Raw genomic sequence first — 25,915 nt, forward strand, 5'->3', positions numbered from 1 at the left:
ATTCCATCCTCTTCCAGCAGCAAGAAGCCACCTTATTGCCTCCTTAATTTTTTTATGACTCTCTTTATGTTAATATGTGTGATTTAATTCCCTAGAATGACCATTTGGGATTGAATTCCTGACTTCCTGATAAGATTACATCACATAGACCATGATCCCAGAATACAAATTTATGTGCTTTTATCTGGACCTCTCTATTTTCTATTTCAAGACATCTGACTCAAACAATGAAGTGAGACATATAATCCCAGTTCTGCTGCTTACTCAGTGTCACTTTTAACAATATATTAACCTCTCCAAGTCTTAATTCCCCAATTTAGAAAATATAGGTAATAGTTCATGTCTAAGATGGTTGCTGTGAGAGTTATAAATGCTCAGTGCAGTGTCTGAGACATGGTATGTCTTTAGTAGACGACAACAACTATTAATAAGAACAATAAAAATAATAATATAGTGGTCTTACCTCAAGTTTATTAATAAGGTAGAAACACTACTCTTATAATTTTACTATTAAATCTTTACAGAGGGTTTATACATACAAACATACATAAAACCTCTAAGTTTTACTTAAAGATATACCTGTCTCTGATAGATACATATGGATTCCACAGTTTAAATAGTCGTGATTATTTTACTCCTAAAGCGAACACAGCTTAGACCAGTATTTCTCAAATCACCTTAAAAAAAACTAATGTATATATGTATGTGTGTATCCCATAATCCCATACATATGTGTATCCCATAATCACATACATGTATACATACATATATATACACACATATATACACACATAGATGTATGTGTGTATGTCTGTGTATATATATGTAAGTATTTTTTATAATAATATGTATATTATTTTATTTTATTTTACATTCAGGAGTACATGTGCAGGTTTGTTATACAGGTAAATTGCATGTCACTGGGATTTGGTGTACAGATTATTTCATCACCAGGTAATGAACACAGTACTCAATCGGTAGTTTTCTATCCTCAGCCCCCTTCTACTTTCCACCCTCATGTAGGTTCTCGTGTCTGTTTTTCCCTTCTTTATGTCCATATGTACTCAATAAAAACACTTATATTAAGTGAAATATTAATGTATGTTCTGGAATAATACACCAAAAAGTAACTAAATTAAATTGTTTTAAATTTTGCAATTAAATATTCTTTTGCAATTTTATATATATATGTATATAAATGATATATATATTTATAGGGCTCTTATGATCATAAAATCTCTTATTTACGAACATATTTGTCATTCACAAATCTCATTATAAGGTTAAAGATAAATTACTTGAAATATTGAGCAAGTATATTTCACTTCTTTTATTTATAGACAGTTTGTCCAATTACTCGTTGAATAGCTGGTCTGTTATGTGCCTTAATTTATAATTTTATATGGTTTTGTCATGTCATTAAATGCTTTTATTAAATATGAGGGGTGAAATGCTGCTCATTTCTAACTTCAAATAAATTTTTGTCATCTGCTTTAATCCAAAAGCCCATTTCACCTCATGGTTTCCTGATTGTGTCGCATTGTTGCATTATAATTAGAAAAATGGTACATGGTCAACTAAATTTAAATACCTTGGATTGAAAGGGAAAAATTAAGAAGAGACTGTATTATAGGCATAATGACAGCAGTAACATTAAGGGACACTTGACAGAAAGGCAATAATTCAAGCTACAGTACTAGCATTCCATAAGATGTTGGTTAAATACAGTACCTTGTTAATTTTGACGTATGAATTCTACTTCATGAACGACAATTTTATTAACCATTTCAATTAGCTAACATAATTAGAATAATTCAATACCATGAACACATTAAATGAATCAGAATAAGTTCTTCAATAAATATGTCCATACTTTAACACGTCAACAATAAATTACAATATTATTTTATTTTAGTCCTCTAACACCAAAGGGCCTTATTAAATAAAAGAGTATCAAATTAAACTTAAAGGATGTATTTATTTTGCTCATTTATCGTTCAAATGTAATAGATGGCCTTTTGGCTTTCAAAATTATCCTTCACGTTTTTCTCATTTTAAATGCATGTCCTTTTTTCTTTATAAAGATGTTTGTCTCTTTATTTGCAGAAACGGCTAAAGAAAATATTACTATACTAGAAAGACAGACACAATTCCACAATGTCAGAGTCAGGGTTAAAACTCAGTAGAGTGGCACTTGTGCGGATGAGGTTAAAGATAAGGATGGACTCACTAAATCTTTTTCTGTTCAGAGTGGCTGAGTCTTCAAATTCTCTCTTTAGATAACTAAATGTTATTGTATGCTTATTAAGTGGCAGTTACTGTTCTAAAAGAAGGCCTTTTACATATATATATGTATACTTAATCTTTACTAAAATCTCAGGAGATAAAGACTCTAAAACTTTAAAATTATTATTTCCATTTAAGAGATGTGAAAATTGTTTATAGTAATGGTTTAAATTAATTCTTACCCAAAATTCACATTTTCTTTTACTCTTCCCAGCTACAAGTTAGAGTTGGATTCTCTAGATTATGGGGAGAGGAAAGTGATTATAAAACTAGATTTTATTTCTTTCAGCAAAGGAAATTTACTGGCAGGGTGAGACTAGTCAAGTGAGTAGTTCATTGAGGTGATTAAGATAAGAAAAAGGTGTGAACAAATGATAATAGGTGGGATAAGCTCGATGACCTTGGAAAGGTGTCTTATTGATAGTTCAGTTGACAAATCAGGTCATGTGTTATGTGGTAGTCACAGGTTATATAATTTGGTTCTTGTCAATTCTGTAAATAATTCATTGTGTAACCTATGAAAAACTCTCCAAACCTCAGTTTCCTATAAAATAAGATACGGTTTAAATCATTTTCAATTCTCTAATTTTTGTTATACTCTGAAGTTAGGCTATCAAAGATAAACCACAGCCAATCACTTTCTTAAGTGCCTAATGCAAATGTTGCACAATGCTATGAGGAAGAAAAGAAGAAAGAGAGAAAGAAAAAAATAAGAAAGAGGAGTAGAGAGAGAGGGGAAAGAAGAAGGGAGGAAAAATCCTATTCTTCAGTTTATAATTTAGTTGTCAGAACAAGGGCAAACACGTGTTTAAAGTTTTGTGGACAATTCCTTCATGACAACAAAAACATGGTGATTTTGAAATTTATGTTTGTTCTAATTGTCTTAACCAGGAAAAATGACCAGAAAGAGAGTAATGACTATTGCAGTATATAAAGAAGACTAGACTAGGAATTGGAAAACTTGAAACGATGTTAATAATTATTGAGCATCTGTCGTGAATTAGGTACCTTGCTAACTAACTACTTTATATATTTTAATAATCCTCAGTTGTAGTAGACCAAAGTTGGACCCTTCAAGTTTTAGTGATTAATTGAAAAGCACGACTTATTTCTTCTTGTGCTATGGATTTTTTCTTGAGTCCTCATATTCAGGAAGCCATAGAAGTCGAGTGAGTAGTTATTTGATGTTGGCTAGACAGTTGATTTATTGAGTCTGCAATAGATGCTAACTTTCCCTGGTTAATTGGGAGAAAAAGTCAATGGAAAGTAACAAAGAAAGCTTCAGTACATTTCTTTGCTAGTCATAATACTTTCAGTGCTAGTGTTTTGTGCAATTGTTCAAAGTATTATTTGGGAGCATGGAAAATGGTTTCATGTTTACTTGTTGTTGTTGTTTTCCTCAACAAAATGTCCAGAGCTAGGTATAACTCACAAAATCTTTTTTCAGTCTTATAAAGAATCAGAACACTTGTTAAATGTGCCAACCTCTGCCAAGCGCTTCCTTTAGCAGAAACAGCTCCATTAAGCCAGTATATTTGGCACTTTCTCATTGAATGATGTGTGTGTGTGTGTTAATTTATGACACCAATTTAAATGCTGCATTCCTAAAAAGCTGGCTATGATCCTCAATTTTACAGAGAAGAAAAGATGTTTTTAAATCATTTATTATACCACCAAATCTGAATGCCAATGAGCTACAATTTACCAGTAACATGCATTCTTTATTAATATTACCTTCTTTTGCTTTCAGAAGGTGTGTAGGGAAAAGGCCATAATTAAAAAAAAATACATACATATATATGTGTGTGTGTGTGTATGTGTGTGTGTGTGTGTGTGTGTGTGTGTGTATTTGCCAGTCTAGAATTTGTAATCTCCATACACTTTGGCAATCGTTGGGAACTAAAAGATGTATAACTGAAAAACAAATTAAAATGTTAAATTCAAGGACACAGTGCTTTGAATAAAAGCCTCAGATAATGTGAACTTGATAAGCTCATCGGATATAAATGAAAGATCTGGCATAAATGATAGATTTCGTGACTTGGGAGACTAAAGAAGTTTTAAAATGCATCTAATACTAAGCACTCTTTTGGAGAATTAAAAACTAAATCATTGACCTGTAGAAATTAGTTAATAACACTTGCTATTATTGCACGTTATCAGTTTTATGAGATGTTACGTTGTAGTTCTAGGTATTGAGGCTGAAACAAATCTTAAAAGCCTTCATTTTTAGTTTACTCTTTGGGTAGATATTATTACTGGAAGTATCATAGAATGTTAGACCTAGAAAGGAGTAAGGAATGGAACTAATCCTCTTATTTACATAGGACGAGTATGTAAAGGCAATACAGTTGTGATTGTCTGAGGTCATGTGATTTTTGTCTGTGGACATAGGACTTTTACTTGCTCCTTTAAGGGAATCTCAATAGCTTATGAATGTCAAGAGGAAAAACCAGTCGTCTCTTTACATTAGTACGTTTTATTTCATTTACTGATATTATTAAGCCAAATATTTATATTTTAATACCCTAGTAATGATATTTATATTTTTTAAGGAATTTTTTACACTGTTACATAAGATTTTCATCATGCTTTATGAGTGCAAGCACTGTTACTATTATATGTGAGTCTTATTAACATTAAGTATTTAGAAATAGAGATGACACAAAGAGCTAGGTAACAGAACAATGAATAAGTTCAACAGTAAAACATTTTGAAATGCAAATATTTTAAATAAAAATTTTTAACGAGTAAAATCATGTATGTTCTTGAAATAAATACTTTTATTAAAAACTCATTGGTTACATTTCCAAAATATAAATCTGATATCCAACTATCAGTTTTAGTTTATAGGCAGTGAACATTAAAGCTGGATTAACATCATGCTGATTTTGTTTTTCATTTTCTTTTTAATTGAAAATAAAGCGCTCCACCAGTCAAGGTGAATAATGTCTGTAGATTTTCACCTGTGTTTTGTGGCTGAATTTATTTACACCCACATTAACTGATTAGCTCCTGCCATGCAGTTCCATATTCATCAATTATTTATGAAAATGCCTCATTGTATTTGTCCTGTATTTATCACTTTGAATGACAAGATGGCTATTCTAATATGCTGGTATTTTACTATAGTTAAAATAATGAGAAACTGGTAATTTTTTTTTAATGCCCTGAAGATAAAGGTGTTTAAGTCCTGTTAAGCAGAATTAACCAAAATAAGAGCTTTCCCAGATAAACACTTGGTTTGGTATTGTACCTAATTATCTAAATTCAACTGTATACTACATCCTAATTGAATAATAATGGTAATTTCTGTGATAGAGATGAAAAACACATAAACTTGTTCTGAAGATGGCTTACCGTCATAGCATATAGATGCGTAAACAAATAATTTCAATATAGCTTGATAATCATTAAAACTTAACACTTCTTATTTAGCACTTTGTGTGCCAACTCTGTTTTTAATAGTTTTTCCTAATTTACTCCTTCCAACAGCCTTTAAGAGTGGGTTCTATTACTCTCTCCATTTCACAGAGGAGAAAACAGCAGTCCAGAAAGGATATGTAACTTGCCTAAGGTCACATAATTAGATACTTGTGGAGCTGATATTTGAAATTAAACAGCCTGAGACTCAGAACAAAACAGCAGAATGTTCAGTTGTAGCAGAGGGATGGTGTTGAATTACAGCTGGAAAAAAAAAAATGAATAAGAATGTGCTAGTTAAGGGCTGCACAGTGGTGGAAGGCAACAGGGCAGGCATGAGAGGAGGGGTGAGAACACATACAGAGCATTCTGGGATGAGATAAGAGACTTACTGAGGACAAAGAGCTATGAGACAGTGGCTGTGTGTGGGGAACTAAGAAGGTTCTTCTTACCTCAGCCATATTTCTCAAAGTGAGTCTCCAGACTGAAGAAATAAGTCCTTGGATACATTTTGAAAATACAGATTCCTAGACTGATAGACCTACTGAGACAGAATCTCTGCAGTGAATTCCCAAATGAGCATTTTCATAGGGCACGTCAGATTATTTACTATACATCAAAAGTTTCAGAAGCCTGTGCAAGATTGTAAAGTTCAAGATGAGAAGTGTCAGAAGATGCCTTTGACTTGTCTTCTTTCTGATTATGTTATTTCACATAACATAATAAACATTTTTTCAAAATACATACTAAATGTAAACAAAGATTAAAAGCACCCGAGTAAAATAAGCCGTCTAACAGACAAAAATAAACCATTCTTTGTCCAGATCCTTACTTCATTTATCCTCTAAGGAAATAATAAGAAAATACCAATTCTTACCTACTCTTATTGAGACACTACATTTCCCTGCCCACATTCGTTTCAGTTCACTTTTTTGCTACCAGCATAAATCTTTACCTCTTAAGTGAGTCTTTGAAAAGATATGACCAAGTACAACCCTCATTCATTTAACATAATGATTTTCAATCCTGTTGGGAAATAGTGACCTGAGGTATTTTTTAATAAAAGGACTATGAAAGGAGAACAACTGATTTGCAGGTATTTTTTCCTGTATCTGCGATTCAGAAGGCTTTTCACCCTGTACTCTCAAGAATACATGTATAAGAAGTGTAATATCCATAGAGATCTTGAGATCCAGAAAGGATATAAGATAGGCCCACACACACAAAATGTAATCAAGCCATCACTTCAGTCTCACAAGACTATATAAAAATAGTGCCATGCCTGAGGGAAAAGCCTCCATAAGCTTCAGACAACCTTCCAGGTTACACCTTCTTATGATCTGAGCCTTAATGTTCTTGCTCAGACCTTAGCAGTAAAAAGCCAACTGTACAACTGCTGAGCAGAACACATGTTCTCTGCATGTGATCCTGCTAGCAAAAGAAAGAGGAATAAGCTGAACCAAAAACACTGAGTTCATTCACCCCAAATTTATTAGCAAGAAAAGTAATCTTTCTTTGCTAGGGAGAAAGCCTGGGAGTGTAACACTGGTAGAGCGTTTAGTACCGGGAATGAGGAGTGAGGAATAAGTGTTCCCACCCATCCTCAGAACTTCCAAATATTTTCTTTGGTATATAACTTTATGATGTTTTCTTTAATATGTGAAAAAAATCAACATTGTCACATATGTCAGTCTTCGTCTTTATGATTTATTTATGTTTATGTTCAGAGAAGCCCTCCTCATTCTATTGTAACTGAAAGATAATATTTATTTACATTTTCTTCAAGTGGTTCTTGTGGGCTGATTTATATTTATTATTTTAATCCAGTTATAGTTTACTATAATGCAATTTAGGGTTCTGATTTTTTTCCCCTAAAAGTTAATGAATTAGTAAATCACGACCTATTAAATATCCTGATCAATTTCTCTTTGCCAATTGAAGATATGATACATTTGGAACCCCCAAACTTCTCAAGTGCTAGTAAAAATTAATGCATTAGCTTTGGAGGGAAATTGATAATATATGTGAAGCTATCCAATTATGTGCATAGTCTTTAACTGAGACTTTATAACTCTACAAATGTATTTAAAGAAATATTCACATATCTGTCTTAAGAATGTTATTACAACATTATATAGAAAAGATATAAATACAAAATATCTAATGGCAGGATGAATGAAGTTATTTTTATATAATAGAAATTTATTCATTCCATATAATGTAAACTTAAGAAAAACATTTGATGTGAGAAAAATCCTGAGAATATGGCTAGGTGCAAAGTTTAGGATAGAAATTATTACATACATTAATGATGCATTAATGATAATTTATATTATCATGTTTTAAAATTTTTATTTATTTTTCTTCAACTTTTATTTTGATTCAGGGGTACATGTGCAGGATGTGCAGCTTTGTTACATAAGTAAACGTGTGCCATGGTGTTTTGTTGCACAGAGCATCCCATCACCTAGGTATTAAGCCCAGGATCCATTAACTATTCTTCCTGATGCTCTCCTCCCCCTCAAACCCCCTCCAACAGGCCCCAGTGTGTGTTGTTTCTCCCTATATGTCCATGTGTTCTCATCATTTAGCTTCCACTTAAAAGTGAGAACATGCAGTATTTGGTTTTCTGTTTCTGCACTAGTTTGCTGAGGATAATGGCTTTCAACTCCATCCATGTCCCTGCAAAAGGCATGATCCCATTCTTTTTTATGGCTGCATAGTATTTTATCATGTATATGTACCACATTTTCTTTATTCATTCTATTATTAATGGGCATGTAGGTTGATTCCGTGTCTTTGCCATTGTGAATAGTGCTGCAGTGAACATATGCATGCATGCATCTTTATAATAGAATGGTTTATATTTCTTTGGGTATATACCCAGTAATGGGATTGCTGGTTCAAATTATATTTCTGCCTCTAGGTCTTTGAGGATTACCACATTGTCTTCCACAATGGTAGAACCAATTTACCCTCTCACCAACAGTGTGAAAGCATTCCTTTTTCTTTGTAACCTTGCCAGCATCTGTTGTTTTTTGACTTTTTAATAACCATTCTGACTGGTGTGAGATAATATCTCATAGTGGTTTTGATTTGGATTTCTCTAGTGATCAGTGATGTTCAGCTTTTTTGTTTGTTTGTTGGCTACATGTATATCTTCTTTTGAGAAGTGTCTGTTCAATTCCTTTGACTGCTTTTTAATGGAGCTGTTTGTTTTCTTCTTGTAAATTTGTTTAAGTTCCTTCTAGACTCTGGATATTAGACCTTTGTCAGATGGGCAGATTGAAACATTTTTCTCCCATTCTCTGGGTTGTCACTTCATTCTAATGATAGGGTTTTTTGTTTGTTTGTTTGTTTTTGCTGTGCAGTAGTTCTTTAGTTTAATTAGATTTTGTTTGTCAATTTTTTCTTTTGTTGAAATTACTTTTGGCATTTTCATCATGAAAGCTTTGCTCATGCCTATGTCCTGAATGGTATTGCCCAGATTTTCTTCTAGGGTTTTCATAGTTTTGGGTTTTATATGTAAGTCTTTAATTCCTCTTGAGTTAATTTTTATATACAGTGTAAGGAAGGGGTTCAGTTTCAATTTTCTGCATATGGCTAGCCAGTTCTCCCAGCACCATCTGCTAAATAGGGAGTCCTTTCCCCATTATTTGTTTTTGTCAGGTTTGTCGAAGATCAGATAGTTGTACATGTGTGATCTTATTTTTGAGTTCTCTCTTCTGCTTCATTGGTCTATGTATCAGATCTTGTACCAGTACCATGCTGATTTGGTTACTGTAGCCTTATAGTATAATTTAAAGTCAGGTAGCATGATGCCTTCAGCTTTGCTCTTTTTGCTTAGGATTGTCTTGGCTATTTACGCTTTTTTGGTTCTATTGGAATTTTCAACTGTTTTTTTTTTTTTTTTTTCTTGTTCTGCAAATTATGTTAATGGTGGTTTAATGGGAATAGCATTGAATCTATAAACTACTTTGAGAAGTATGGTCATTTAGGTGATATTGATTCTTCTTATCCATGAGCATGAAAGGTTTATCCATTTCTTTGTGTCCTCTCTGATTTCTTTGAACAGTGATTTGTAGTTCTCCTTGAAGAGATCCTTCACTTCCCTTGTTAGCTGTATTCCTAGGAATTTTATTCTTTTTGTAGCAATTGTGAATGTGAATTCATTCATGATTTGGCTCCCTGCTTGCCTGTTGTTAGTATACAGGAATGCTAGTGATTTTTGCACATTGATTTTGTATCCTGAGACTTTGCTGAAATTGTGTATTAGCTTAAGAAGCTTTAGTGCTGATATGGTTGGGTTTTCTAGATATAGGATCATGCTATCTTTAAGCAAAGATAATTTGACTCCTGTATTCCTACTTGAATACCCTTTATATCTTTCTCTTGCCTGATTGTCCTGGCCAGAACTTCCAATACTATGTTGAATAGGAGCTGTGAGAGAGGGTATTCTTGTCTTGTGCCAGTTTTCAAGAGGAATGCTTTTAGCTTTTGCCATTTAGTATGATATTGGCTGTGGATTTGTCATATGTGGCTTTTATTATTTTGAGGTATGGTCATTCAATGCTTAGTTTATTGAGAGTTTTTAACATGAAGAGATGTTGAATTTTATTGAAGGCATTTTCTGAACCTGTTGAGATAATCATGCAGCTCTCACTTTAGTTCTGTTTATGTGTCGAATGACAATTACTGATTTGCTTATTTTGAACCAACCATGCATCCCAAGGATGCAGCCACTTGATCATGGTGGATAAACGTTTTGATGTCCTACTGGATTTTTTTTTTTTGTTTTGGTCAGTATTTTATTGAGGATCTTTGCATTGATTTTCATCAAGTATGCTGGCCTGAAGTTTTTCTGTTGTTGTTGTATCTCTGCCAGGTTTGGGGATGATGCTGACCTCATAGAGTGAACTAGGGAGAAGTAGTCCCTTCTTTTTAATTTTTTGGAATAGTTTCAATAGAAATGGTACCAGCTTTTCTTTGTACCTCTGGTAGTATTCAGCTGTGAATCTGTCTGGTCCTGGGCTTTTGTTGTATTTCTGTCGGGTCAGTGGTAATATCCCCATCGTTTCTGACTGTGAATATTTGAATCTTATCTCTTTTCTTCATTAGTCTAGCTAGGGGTCTATCTATGCTATTAATTTTTTTCAAAAAAAAGAAAAACAGCTCTTGGATTTGTTGATTTTTTGAAGTGTTTGTTGTGTCTCAGTCTGCTTCAGTGCAGCTCTGATTTTGGTTATTTCTTGTCTTCCGCTAGTTTTGATATTTGTTTGCTCTTGGTTCTCTAGTTCTTTTACTTGTGATATTATGTTGTTAACTCATTTATAACTTTGATGTGGGCATTTAGGGTTACACATTTCCTTCTTAACACTGCCTTAGCTGTGTCCCAGAGATTCTGGTATGCTGTATCTTTGTTCTCATTCATTTGAAATGACTTCTTGATTTCTTCCTTAATTTTATTATTTACTCAACAGTCATTAAGGCATTAAGGAGCAAGTTTCTGAATTTTAATGTAGTTGTATAGTTTTCAGTGAATTTCTTAGTTTTGATTTCCAGTTTGGGCTGTGGTTCAAGAGATTTTTTTTATGATTTAAAATCTTTTGCATTTGCTGAGGAGTGTTTTACTTCTAATTTTGTGATCAATTTTAGAGTATGCGTCATGTGACAATGAGAAGAATGTATACTCTGTTGTTTTGGAGTGGAGAGTTCTGTAGATATCTGTCAGGTCCACTTAATCTGGAGCTGAGTTCAGGTTCTGGATATCTTTGTTAATTTCCTGTCTCAGTGATCTGCCTAATTTTTTTTTTTTTTTTTTTTTTTTTTTTTTTTTTTGAGACGGAGTCTCGCTCTGTCGCCCAGGCTGGAGTGCAGTGGCCGGATCTCAGCTCACTGCAAGCTCCGCCTCCCGGGTTCACGCCATTCTCCTGCCTCAGCCTCCCGAGTAGCTGGGACTACAGGCGCCCGCCACCTCGCCCGGCTAGTTGTTTTTTTTTTTGTTGTTTTTTTTTTTTTATTTTTTAGTAGAGACAGGGTTTCTCCGTGTTAGCCAGGATGGTCTCCATTTCCTGACCTCATGATCCGCCCGTCTCGGCCTCCCAAAGTGCTGAAATTACAAGCTTGAGCCACCGCACCCGGCTGCAATCTGCCTAATATTGTCATTGGGGTGTTAAAGTCTCCCACTCTTATTGTGTGGGAGTTGAAGTCTTTTTGTAGGTCTCTAGGAATTTGCTTTATGAATCTGGGTGCTCCTGTATTGAGTGTGTATATATATATTTAGGATAGTTAGCACTTCTTGTTGAATTGAACTCTTTACCATTATGTAATGTCCTTCGTCTTTTTTTTTTTTTAAATCATTGTTAGTTTAAATTCTGTTTTGTCAGATAGTAGGATTGCAACCCCTGCTTTTTTCTTTTTTCCATTTGCTTGGTAAATTTTCCTCCATCTCTTTATTTTGAGCCTATGTTTGTCTTTGCACGTGAGATGGACCTCTTGAAGACAGCACACTGATGGTTCTTGTTTCTTTATCTAGCTTGCCATTCTGTGTCTTTTAATTGGGACATTTAGCCTATTTACATTCAAGGTTAATACTGTTATGTGTGAATTTGATCCTGTCATAATGATGCTAGCTGGTTATTTTGCAGAGTTGTTTATGTGGTAGCTTCCTAGTGTCACTGGTCTGTGTACTTCAGTGTGTTTTTGTAGTGGCTGGTAATGTTTTTCCCTTCCATATCATGTGCTTCCTTTAGGAGCTCTTGCAAAGCAGGCCTAGTAGTGATGAATTCCCTAAGCATTTGTTTATTTGAAAAGAATCTTATTTCTCTTTTACTTATGAAGCTTAGTTTGGCCAGACATAAAATTGTATGTTGGAAATTTTTTCCTTAAGAATGTTGAATATTGGCCCCCACTCTCTTCTGGCTTGTAGGCTTTCCACGGAGAGGTCCACTTTTAGTCTGATGGGCTTCCCTTTCCAGGTGAACTGGCCTTTCTCTCTGACTGCCCTTAACCTATTTTTTTGTTTGTTTGGTTATATCCAGGCATTTTTGTGATCAAGTCTTATGATGTCCCCAATTCAAAAATGTATAATCTAAGCTCCGTAAATGTAGAAAGTAATAAATTAACTTGCTATTATATAGTGTTAACTTCCCAGTCTAGAATAAAGTGTCTGTCTACTTTTGTCAGCCAATTCTAAATTTTAGATTTTATAACTTGCAACTTCTCAATCATAGGGCTTATTCCCATACAGTTATGTGCTGTATAATTATAATACTGTATTTTTACTATACCTTTTCTATGTTTAGATATGGTTAGATACACAAATACTGTTGTGTTTCAGTTGCCTACAATATTCAGTACAGTAATATGCTGTACAGATTTGAAGCCTAAGAGCAATACACTAAACCATATTGCCTAGATGTGTAGTAGACTAAGCTATCTAAGTTTTTATACGTACACTCTATAACGTTTGTACAATGATGAAAGCATCTAATGACGCATTTCTTAGAATTTCTCTTCATCATTAAGCAACATATGACTATATGAGACATAATGCTTACGTATTAGACATACTGTTTTGTGAAAACCTTTTGGCCACGTAGAACTGGATTATCAAGATACCAAAGACTCCCTTGGGACTTAGTGTATTTTTCTCCATTCCCTAGATTGACTCAGTGTTGGATTTGCTCCTAAGGATGTTCCATCTACTTGGTAACTTCAGTCAGTTCAGACAGGAACACATTCTTATGACCTCAGGCATATTAGCTGAATGAGAACATCTCCTTTTCAAAATTCCACAATTCCCAGATTTGAGCTCTATTTAAATAATGTGGCTTCTGTGCCATTTTGTGACTGGCAAGAAAGGTTGATGAGGCCTTGATTATATGCTCACATCTATTTTAAGGGTTTTGGACCAGCAGCATTCAAAGCAAATGGATTGAAAGTTTAGGAGAAATCACTCCCCAAAGGAAACCCAAAATGTTAACGCAGTGAAATTAACTGGATGCCAGGAAGTCAAAAACAGCAGCTATAAACTCTAAGAACATATTATAAAGAAAAAAGCTTGCATTTTCATTTGGAGAAAACAAGACCAGTAAAAGATGTAACCGGAATGGAAAAGGTTGTTGAACCAGACTAAAGTACAATGGGCTAGTCCAGATTTAGAGACTAAACTCAATTTCCTATTGCTCTTGTTTTGGTTTACTGCTAAAACAACAAACACTAAGGCATGGAATATGCACCACTTAGAGAATGAAGTAAGTGGAATCAGCCTTGTTCCTCTGAGAAGAATGCCTGTAATTGTGCCTGTCAGCACCCTGGATTGGAGGAGTCCAGGCCTCTTGGCTTCTTGCCTTTTGCAGGTATAACTAGTGAAAGACACACATTAGAGACTGAAAATCTACCTACTAATATGTATATGTGTGTGTGTGTGTATATATATGAGATGTTTTTCTGTGTCACAATTAGATACTCTATATTCCCTTTCTTACTAAGTTCTTGGGCCAACAGCAAGCCTAACCAGGTCTTGCCAATGGGAACAATCATAGCAAAACTTAAAGTCTAAGAGCAGGGAATTTTAATGTGTACTCAATACTTGTTGAATGGCTGAATGACTAAACGACTGAATTTTCACAGAAAATTGACATGTCTTAAAAAAGAAAGATATTTTTAAGAAAAATAGCCCATTTACACTATAGAAATAAAAATTATATGCTTTATCAGTAATAACACCATTGATTATTAAAGCAGCAATATACTAAACCATGTGTATATATTTTCTGTGTAAATTTACAACTATGAGAATACATCCTCAAATTAGTTAACACATTTAAAAGGGGAAAATTTAATTTTATTAGGTCTAGAAAATCATTATAGAATTTACCCTAATGGCTTTAAAAAATTAAAATATTTCACTTACCCTTAAATCTTTTTGTGTACTCAGAAGATTTCAGCCCAATTGATCATGTTTCACTTCAAGAAATCCTTATCAATAAACTTTAATCCCGTAGGACAGATCCATTAATCATGCTTTCAGGGGAGGCATAATTAATGGATCTGTACTATGGAATTACAGCATTCAGTAAATATTAATAATGCAAATTCACTCTACCAAGCACCTTAACAGTACCCAAACAAATAGATCATTTTATATGGCTGAAGCTTTCCTTCAGCATTCCCATATGGAACATGAAAGTATGCAAAACAATTTAACATCAGCTTTTCTGGGAGAACTTAACAGAAGATTAAAGGTTCTCTGATGGAGAGATTTTGCATCTCAATAAAATGTTCTGTCAAAATTTATTTTGATGAAAGTTTTAAAAGCCCTGATAAAAACTCAGAGGCTATGAGTAAATGACTATTATGTATTACAACAATGAATAGCCTGGTTATATTGCTAATGAAGAATTTTTAAAATAAACTTCTAATTGGGGAATGGTTTTATATTTACAGAAAATATGCAGAGACAGTACAGATGAGTCCCATAAACTCCTGAGTTTCTCCTATTGTTATCATCCAACCTTGGCAGAGTACATTTCTCACAACTTAAAAAAAACATTATTGGTACATTACTATTAACTCAACTGGTCAATGTATTTGGGTTTCAACAGTTTTCCTTAATGTCCTTTTTGTTATTCCCGAGTCACATTCAGGATACTTTATTACAGGGCTCCCCAACTTCCTGGCCACGAATCCGTGGCCAGGAGTTGCACTGCAGGAGGTGAGCGGAGGGCAAGTGAGCTAAGCTTCAGCTGTACTTACAGCTGCTCCGCATCATTGGCATTACCAAATGAGCTCCACCTGCCTTTCAGATCAGCTGCAGCATTAGAGTCCCTTAAGAGCGCTAACCCTATTGTGAACTACGCATGCAAGGTTTGAATGCTCCTTATGAGATTCTAATGCCTGATGATGTGTCACATTCTCCCATCCCTCTCAAGATGGGACATCTAGTTGCAGGAAAACAAGATCAGGGCTCCTACTGATTCTACATTATGGTGAGTTGTATAATTATTTCATGATATGTTACAATGTAATAATAATAGAAATAAAGTGCATAATAAATGTAATGTACTTGAATCATCCCTAAATCATCCCTCTCCCACTTTGTGGAAAATTGTTTTCCATGAAAATGGTCCCTCATGCCAAAATGGTTGAGGACCACTGCTTTATTATTGTTGTTCGCCATGTCTTTGCTGTGAAAGTTTCTCACACTTTTCTTGTTAAACACTGATTAGAGTTTTGCAGAACATTTCTCAATTTAGATTTGTCTGATATTTTTCTTATGATTAGCCTGTAGCCATTGGTTTGAGGGTAGAAGACCATAGATGTGAAGGATCCCTCTCTTCACATTATACAACGTTCATGCTGTCTACATGATCACTTGGCTGAGGTAGCGTGTGCTGGGTTTCTCCACTGTGAAGTTACGTTTTCCTTTTTTCACACATTACACTTTGGAAGAAAGTCATTCAGTGCAGCTTGAGGGTGGGAATAGGGTGTTAAGTTTCATCTCTTGAAGAGAACTATCTAAATGAATTATTTGGAATTCTTCTGAAAAAAAGATTTGTCTCGTCTCTCATTTGCTGATTTGGAATTTTTCTGAAAAAATGTGTCTCTTCTCCCGATTTATTTGCTCATTGTTTTAATACTTTTAGTTATACTTTGTAGTATGTTATTTATGTTGTTATTCGAATTGTTCCAGATTTGGCATTTGGAAGCTCTTTCGTGTTGACTTCTTTGTTCTTTGTCTCTTTGGCATACCCCTGTTCTTTTGTTTTTTGAGTACTTCCTTGCTTTATGGTACAAAAGGATGCTCCAGAATCATCTTGTGCATCTTGTGTATTTCTTGTCCCATCCTGGACTTGGAATCAGCCATTTCTCCTAGGAGCCCTGGTTTCTTTTTTAGAAAAAAAAACAAGATCTAGGCACTGGGTGTTAGTAAGGATATTTTATTCAATAAAATTAACACATTTTCCTCCGAATCAGAAGAAAAACATAATAAGGCTTATACAATAAAATATTTATAATACTTATAAAAGATTGTCTCATTTTCATGGATTAAAAATTAACTCCCTAACTTATGAATCAGTTAACTATATTTCAAAAATGAATTTAAATTTTAAATTTTATATTGTTAGATACACACGGCTGACTTGGAAATTGTATGCACAGAACATTGATAGTACCAAATGACAAATGGTTTTTTAATTAATTGAGAGTTCTTCCTTTCTTCACATCAAAATAAAGAAGAGAATACTGTGTTTCCCAATGCTATTAAAACGAGTACACTATTGTATTTATCAATAGTAAGTATAATAGTAGCAGTTATGAGAAGATGTAACACTCAAAATGTCAACTTTATTTTCTGATTATTAATAGTGCCTCTTATTCTTCAGTTTCTCTGCTTTTTTAGTGACAGAATATTGAGTTTCAAAGCTCTCAACTATGTACTTTGCCCAATGTCAATTAAGCAGTGTCCATTGAGCATGATCACATTTTCAAACTAAACATTTAAATCATTGTTTATAGTAACAGATGATATACCATTTTCCCAAATTTTTGTCTGAATTTAACTTGAGAAAAAAAGTTGCTATTAGTGTAACAAAAAATATTTTCTTTCATGCACATTATTTATTTTGAGGTAGACCAACTCTTAGGGTTTGCAAGTCTTACTTTTCACTTGGGTTTTATTGTGGTTGTTGTTAATAAACTTTGTATACTTATTTTTTCTCATCAACAACGACTTCTATTAATTGACTTTAAGTTAGTACAAAGATAGGTGAGTTTGAAGATTTCAATGAGATCACTTATCTGCTTTTTCCAATTTATTGATAAATTGTCCTTGGTTATTCATGTATGTTTTAAGGAGCTATCACATAGGAGCTAAGAGAAGTTCTAGTCTTCCTCCTGCTGTTGTTTTCCTTTAGTATGGTGTCATTTTCATTTAGCCTGTGGATATCTGCTCTTCACCAACGCCGTATTGCAGATTTGAATATGATAAGGTGGCATGGTGTTTTGCAGGAACCTTTGTGTGCTTAGATCATAGTTTATTCCATTGAAATTTCTGAAGCAAAGGGTAGTATTTCCCATCTGTCTCTTGGGATTTTATTTAAAATAGATTTTTTGTTTGTTTGTTTGTTTAATGTTTGCTTGCTCATTCTTTTTGCTCAGGGCCAAAGATGAGTCCAATGGTAAGAGAACCAGTCTCTGAGGTAATAGAAACATTGTTTCTCTTGGTATTTCTATTCTCCTTCCCAACTAAATACTTCACTTCTCTCCTCCTAATTATCTTCCTGGGAAGTTTCATAATAACCCACTCTGATGAGAGTCTTGAATATTACTTTAAACATTTCAGTACTATAGCAAAGCGTTCTTACCCTCCCTACAGATAATAAATCCATTTTTTAAGTTTATTATAATGATAGTGAAGACATGAGTAAATATAAGACTTTCATATAATGAGAAAGAGTGGTTAAAATATCTGAGATTACTTGTTAAAATTCAAAGTAACCTATGAAAATCTTGTGCTAGAACACATGTAGTATAAGGATTATTTAATGTTTATTGTATACCAAGAAACTGGAAAAGCATCTTCAAAGAATAAATCTCTAATCCTGCTATCTTTTGCCCATATGTATTGAAGTGAAAGATTAGTAGAAGAAAACATAAGAGAGAATCCTTGAGAATGTGATTGATAGGCCAATATTTCTTAGGTAAAACACCAAAAGCACACACCACAAAAAGCAAGCTTAAAAAAAAAAACAAAAAAACAAATAGTTTAGAAAACTTTGGCCCTTTTGAATATATGGTTAAGAAAATAAAAAGGTAAGCCACAAACTGGGTAAAAATATTTGTAATAAACATATATGACAGAGGATTTGTATCCAATAATCCAATGATAAAAATTGGCAAAATATTTTAATACTCTTTGCAAATGAGATATGCTTATAGTTAATGAGCACATGAAATGATGCTTAACATCATTAGTAACCCATGGAAGAGAAAGTTAAAACCACAATGAGCTTCCACTGCACACCCATAAAATGCCTAATTTTTTAAAAAAGACTGATACACCAATGTTTCCAAGACACAGTGCAAGTGGAAGTGCAAAATATTACAATCCTTTTGGAAAACAGTTGTCAGTTTCTTATAAAATTTACATAATACAGGATATAAATTTGCCAGAAGACCCAGATATATCATTGTCAAGTATTTACTAAAGATAAATTAAAACACATGTCCAAAAAAAGATATATATATGAATATTCAGCATGTTTTTTTCATTAGAGCCCCAAACAGGAAGCAACACAAATCCCATCAGTAAGTGAGTGGATAAGCAAATTTCTGTCCATCATGAAATACTACACAACATTTTGAAATAATAGACTACTGAAATATGCACCAATATAACATAATGAATTTCAGAATCATTTTGCCGAGTGAAATAAGCCAGACCCAAAAGGATTCACTTCTATACACTTCTATTTATATGAAATTCTAGAGCAGCCCAAAGTAGACTAGTAACAGAAAGCACACCATTTTTCCTGGGAGCAGGGATGGGGATAGTTGAATACAGAGGCCCATGAGGGAACATTTTGAGGTGACGAAAATGTTCTGCATCTGATATTGGTGGTGGTTACATATATGGATATATATATATAGTTACATATATTGATATATTTGGAATCTATCAAAAGCAGATGAAGCCATAATTCTGACAGAACATTTTTTGAAGAAAGTTGTGGATTAACAAAATCATCAGCTTTTAAAACATCAAATGTAACTTAAGTATTTCATTTAGATATTAAATTGTATCATTATTGCTGTTATTGAATGGAAGAGTAAATGGATTAAAATATGAAATATGGATAAGACTTATCTTCAAAAGGTTTACAATAGTATTTTATCTAAAAGAATAAGCAAATTGGAATGACACCTAAATTACAGATCACTGAAAAGCAAATGGGAAAACAGTAGGATAAGCGTGAAAATACTTTATGTATTTCTCAACTTGATAACTAAGTACAGTTTATCAGATGTTGTCATATGAGATGGATTTGTTTTTTTTAAATATTTATCTCAATATGTCCTCAGAACAGTAGAATTAAGGTGTCACACTTTAAGAGTGATTTGAAAATTATAGCTAGAACACAATTTTCTCTTAGAATGACATTCAAAGAATCAGTGTTACATAACGTAAAATTTGGAGTCTGCTTTTTACTATTCTTTGAATTATACATTAATGTCTGGAAAGTTGTGGGAAACCTCAACCTTTAAAGAAGTTTACCATGAACCTTGACTTTGCACTCATGTTCTTATGAAAATTAAACCTTCATTGGAAAGACTGTGATCCAGGCTTTTCAATTTCTACAAATGAATGTCATCTATGTCTCCTAAATATATAATTTTTGAGGGTATGATACTTTAGTAAGCTATGCAGGCTGTCTATACTACAGGTAAATATCAGATAATTCAACTATGAATGAACTGTGTCCTGTCCCTTGCTTAAATTCTTGTGAGAAATCCAACTTTAAGAGAAGTAGCTCAAGAGTCTTTTTTCCGTGTTTTTCAGCATAAAGCTTCATTCATGTCTTATGTTAACATCCTGCGGTAATTAGTTAGCAAGACCAGCCTTGTTTCTCTATTATGTCATATAATCAGAGAGCGAGAGTCAGCAATTCATAATATTTCCTGGTTTTGATCAAATAAATGGTGTAGAACTCCGGAAAAATTTTGAAATTAAAGTCAGTAACTAACTCACCTCAATTATCTGGTGCATGTATTTTCCTACTTCCTTTAGTAAATTATTGTCCAATTTTTGCCTAATTTCCCTCTTTAGACGTTTTTACTCAATGCACTGCCTTATATCAATTTCCAAAATAGGTGTGGTATGTGTTAAATTAACATTATGCTGAATATCTTGGTTCCTGTGTTTATAGTTCTTATCCTTGGTTTCTGGACTAGGGAGTCATAAGTAGTCCCAACTTAATGGATATTTAAAATATGTCCAGTTTATTGTGCATACGAATACAGTGAATTGAAAATAATCTTTGAATAGAAAGTTTCTAAGAATAAGTAACTGTGGTAGCACCTATGCTTTGAATGCGTTCTTTTGCTGAAACTTAAGTGAGTCAAACTTGTCTATTTATATCCTTATCTCACTTGAGGTGAATTCATTCTTTGGTTTTAATCTTCACTGCAAAATTTCTGTGGGTTTGAACATATATTTAGAAACCAAGCTGAAAATGTAGGTATATATTCTTTTCAATGTTTTATTTTCTTTTGTTTTATTTGCATATGGGAGAATCCCTCAGAGAGACTGTGTTAAGAATATAATAAAATGACTTCTGTTGCTACCTACTATTAGTATCTTTTTCTTGCTTTTAGAAAAGCAAATTAATGATGAACTTCTAACTGGTATCTCTTTTTTAGCCTAATCTCACATTAAATAAGTTTTAATTTTTGTATTTTTAAAAGACTAGAAAAACAGCCATTAACAATAATCCAGGCATTCTCTTACATTTGTGTAAATCTTTTATTCTTACATTTTTGTTTAGCAGAATAAAAGAAAGGTAAAATGTCAGGGGCTATGAATTTAGGAATTTAAAAAATTTAATATTTTTTCAGTTTGTAATTGTATATTGTGGCAGATTGGTTTACATAATGAAAAAATGGTTGCAATGATTTAGATCTTTATAGAAGAAAAACTGTAATACATGTCTGAAAATCAGTCTGAAATACATTGAAATAGCAACATAATGAATTATTATAGCTACAGTTTAATTTAAAAAAAGGTTAAATATTAATTAAGCAATGATGATAATAAATACCACCCTAACACAAAAAATGGCCATCATGTTTGATAAAATGCACTTAAAATATACATTGAGAGTGATAATTTGACTAATTTCCCAGATAATTGTTTCTATATAAGGAATGATTTATTATATACTTATGATTAAATCAACATTAAATTTGGTATTTTTACATTCATATTTTACTTATTTATTTAATTATTTATTTATTTTTTCTAAATTATGAATAGTCAAAATGACTACAAAACAATCCTTATTTAATTCAATTTCACTGTCCTTGCAGAGTACGGACATGAGTCCAGCAAGCAGTACCACGTCACTTCCTGTTAGTCCTCTTACCGAAGAGCCAGTGCCTTTCAAGGTAAAAAATAAACAAGAAAGCATTATTTATAAAAATTTTAGGATAATTAATAAATAGTTTAAAATAGTTTATGTGTAGATGGTGAAGTGAACTGCTTTAATCTTCAGAGCCCTGATTTCAAATCTTAAAATCATTTTTTCGTGTGTGTGTTCTATTGTCATTCTATTGCTAACTAAAGGTAAAGGTTTGGAATGAAAATTACTGCTTTATGGGACGATTGTTTGTCTTACATGTAAATGGTGGGGTTTTATTGTAATAGGTTGATTCACATGAGTTAGAGGTTTTACATATTTTGTTTATATTAATTATATTAATATAATTCATAGGGGTAGAAGGAAATATTCAGCCCTCATCTAGTGGTTAAATTTTCATTAGCAATGCTAGGTTACCAATAATTAATGATATAATCCTTTTAAAATAAGAGTCAAAATCAAGAGTTGAAATATGGAATCATTCCACCAAACGTATTGTATTTAATAAATATTCAAGTAAATATGAAAATAAGTATGTGGTATGACTGGTGGCATTTTTTTTCAGTTTGGGAGGCTATATACATAACAAATATGAAGTCTTGTTTTGTCACTTAAGATTAGATGTTTCCATTTAAGCCAAAGCTTGTAGATCAACTATTTTATGTTTTTACTGGGGTATTTAGATATTATTGGTATTATTATAAATAAAAACAATTCTCAAGAGCCTGAGGAAAAAACTTAAAATGTTGGGATGATGTACTTAAGTGCACTTATTTCAGTATAGTTTTGTTTAAAGACAGGTGCACATTTTAAGATTATTGCATTTATGATTGTAGTATTTTAACATACAATTATTATGTTTTTTATTTTTCATATAAGGACTGTATCTTATTCAAGTTTATATTGCTTATACCTAGTACAGTTGCTGGCATGGATTTTCATATACTGAGTATTGCTGTCTTGTTGAAATGATAATTATAGAAGGCTATGAATTCAAATAAGAGTATTTACTTTTCTAGTTATGGATCCTTTTTTGCTTAATGAGAGTCAAATATTTGTTAGAAGTCCCTTTCTATACCTGCTAATTGTTAAATACGGAATGATATTCTGATTACATTATTTATTGAAACATTCTTTATTATTATACAGATAAATGAGAAAATAATACTAATACTACAAAGTTTGATGTTACCATTTTATGGTATGTGGAACAAATTTACCAAAGAAGCGTATCTGTAACAAGATTTTGGTTGAATCCTCCAAACTTCACCAGAAACCATTTTTTCTTTTTAATATATTGACAATGATTACAGTCTTTGAAAATTAATGTATTTTTTAACAGAAGTTAAAAAAGGTTAGACATATTTCAGAATCTGCTGACATAAAGCTAATATAAATACAATTATTTTAGTTAGTTTCTCTAACTGGTTCTGAGAGATCAATAGTTTTGGGGTAAATGCAAATTGTTCTAAGGAAATTAAAACTTCCAAGTTCTTATAATATATAATATTGTCTTTTGATGGACAACATATTTATAGTGACTTTTAATTTACTTCTTTTGTGAAAGGAGTATTGCCTATATCTTTTCAAAATATTTAACTACCTATAAAATTATCCCTCTAGTGTTTATAAGTATCTAAACTTAAAATTCAAAATTATGAACTAAAACTTTTTCTGCTGCTTTCATTTTTAGTTTATAAATTGCCATTATGTAAATGAGTAATGCAATACTCATTTAATGTTATATAAGCACAAAATATATAGAACTATTTTGAACAGAATCTTAAGAGTATAAAGCATTGTAATTTCAAGGATATGTTGAGAATTATATAACACATAGAAGACATTTAAGTTTTCTTGTAACCATATTCTGAAAAAGTCTGATATTATAATTCATATGTCTAAAACTTTGATAAAAATTATGATATTTGAATAGCTAGGTAACTAGAAAATAAAAGGTTGTCTTTTTCACCTATTCCCCATGGATGTGACATGATATTTCATGTTAGTGTTAGATTAATCCTCTTAACCTCTTAACTTACTTTTCTAAGATACGGTGATTTCAGCACTCAACCCCATCACAATCCACCCTAATATTAGAAGAGCAAAACTTCTTCTAATATTGGTGGGTGATTGAGGTATTTGACTTTCCTTTTTCTTCTGGGAAGTAATTAGATTACTAGAAGAAAGGTATTTCCTCCACTTTCTTGGTCAGTTTTGGAAGCACTCAGAACAGTTGGAGGAAGATATATTGTTTTGGCTGGTATGTTTATCAAGGTGCATGTTTTTCTTTAAGCATTACCTTTAGAAAGACATTCAGATTAAGTTGATTTCAACCACATCGTTTGAAATAAAGACAAATGGTAATTTTTTTATAAAAAATGAATACTTTCCCACTAATACCCATGCCTTTATTCTTGAATGTTAGATGAGAAATTGGCTATTGTTAAGAATGTACCATAGTAAGAGCTATTAAACTAAGTATGGAAGAAAACAAGATGGCATCCTAGGGACTATCCCAAGGTAGGTTAAACTTCAGAGATACATGAATTTAAAATGGTAATTCAGTCTTGTTGGAATCAAATGTTTATTTTTTCCAATATGGCAGCATTTTTCAACTTTGTTAATATTGGAGCCCATTCTTTCAAGTAAATAAAAATGATCTGCACTGAAAGATAGTCTAAGCCCCACATACATACCCACTTCTCTATTCCCCCACACTATGGTTCAGTTCCTGCTAAACTCGTGTTTACTGTTTAAAAACCATTGCTAAAGTGGTTTGTTTGGTGTGGCTATCCTTTCAAAACTGAGGACATTTCACACAAAAATTCATCCAACTTTGTCTTAAACAATTGAAAAATCTGAAAACTTTGTGTATCTCATTGTAAATAGAACTACTTGACAAGAGATGAGAAGGCTTTCTCCATCTAGACAGAGCACATGAACTCCAGGTCACCACAGTCATCACCATTCCTACTATATTCATGCCAGGTGATGAATGCATTTGACTGTATTCCTGCATAGAAGATAGTGTATAATTCACAATCTTCCACATATACTACACATAATAAACTCCAGATTTCCTGGGCAGCCTCTTGGTACTGAGGAGTTTCTAGGATGCTTGGTTCTAAAAAGTTTCTTTTATAAGAAGTGTCAAATTCTTTTACCTTTATAAACTATTGTTATGAGCATCTATTTGGAAACAAAAGGCAAATTATAACCTCTAGTTTTTGTTGTTTTTTAATAGAATATTCAGCATTATATCAACTGTACATACATATGATCTGACACATGCCACTACATCATTATAGAAGAGCCAAAGGATAACCAATTTTGCTTAGGTAGGAACAAAATGTTATCAAACATCAACAACAGAATCATAAAAGTTCAAGATCATTAAAGCGAGACATTGCTGTGATGAAAAACAGAGGATTGCTTAGCCAATAAGTTTTTTATAGTTTTCTGAGGAGTAAACCTGAACAAAATTGACGTTAATTTTAATGTGCTCATTCTATCCTTTTCTATCTTTTCCCTCTGGCATTCTCCCTAATTTCTTGCAAACATTGAATCACTTCCCATCTCATCTGCCTGCCATCTCCCTTTGTTAGCTGTGGTAAAATGCACCACACCGAAGATGGCTTCAAACCACTACATTTTACTGTTCTTTAGTAGGATGACTCTTTCAATTTTTTTGTACATATGCAGTTATTAGCAGCCTGAATCCATTTCTGGAACTAACACTCTTGAAGTTAAAGCTGGCTCATTGTTCCTGACCCTCCATAAAAGTACAGTTTATCATGAGCCATGTTCTTCTTGCTAATCATGTTCATCAGTTTTTGAATTTATTTGTACTTTAATGAAGCATGGTGGCTACATTTTAGTCTTTTTTCCTACTTAATGTTTTTTGATTAGATATGTTAGGAAATCATCTTATCCTACTGTACTGTATTACATTTATCCTGTGATAAATTCAGCAGGAAATTTAAAAAAAAAAACACTTCTATTGTTCTTTGGACTTCTGAAGACTTTTGTGCTTCAAAAGTGCAAAAAGGCATTGAGGAATA

The 25,915-nt window shown here is 32.8% G+C and overlaps 1 protein-coding gene across 10 annotated transcripts in view; it reads left to right on the forward strand.

The window, feature by feature from the left end:
- CCSER1 (coiled-coil serine rich protein 1) overlaps positions 1–25,915 on the forward strand; it is a 1,446,943-nt gene that overhangs the window by 547,251 nt on the left and 873,777 nt on the right. For all 10 annotated transcript variants that reach the window (XM_078002679.1, XM_015138795.3, XM_078002685.1 and 7 more), the window contains exon 7: positions 21,802–21,879. In XM_078002679.1, the coding sequence (XP_077858805.1) occupies positions 21,802–21,879 (78 nt within the window). The remainder of the gene's footprint in view (positions 1–21,801; positions 21,880–25,915) is intronic.

The sequence above is a fragment of the Macaca mulatta genome, chromosome 5 (assembly GCF_049350105.2).
Source record: "Macaca mulatta isolate MMU2019108-1 chromosome 5, T2T-MMU8v2.0, whole genome shotgun sequence".
Lineage (NCBI taxonomy): Eukaryota > Metazoa > Chordata > Mammalia > Primates > Cercopithecidae > Macaca > Macaca mulatta.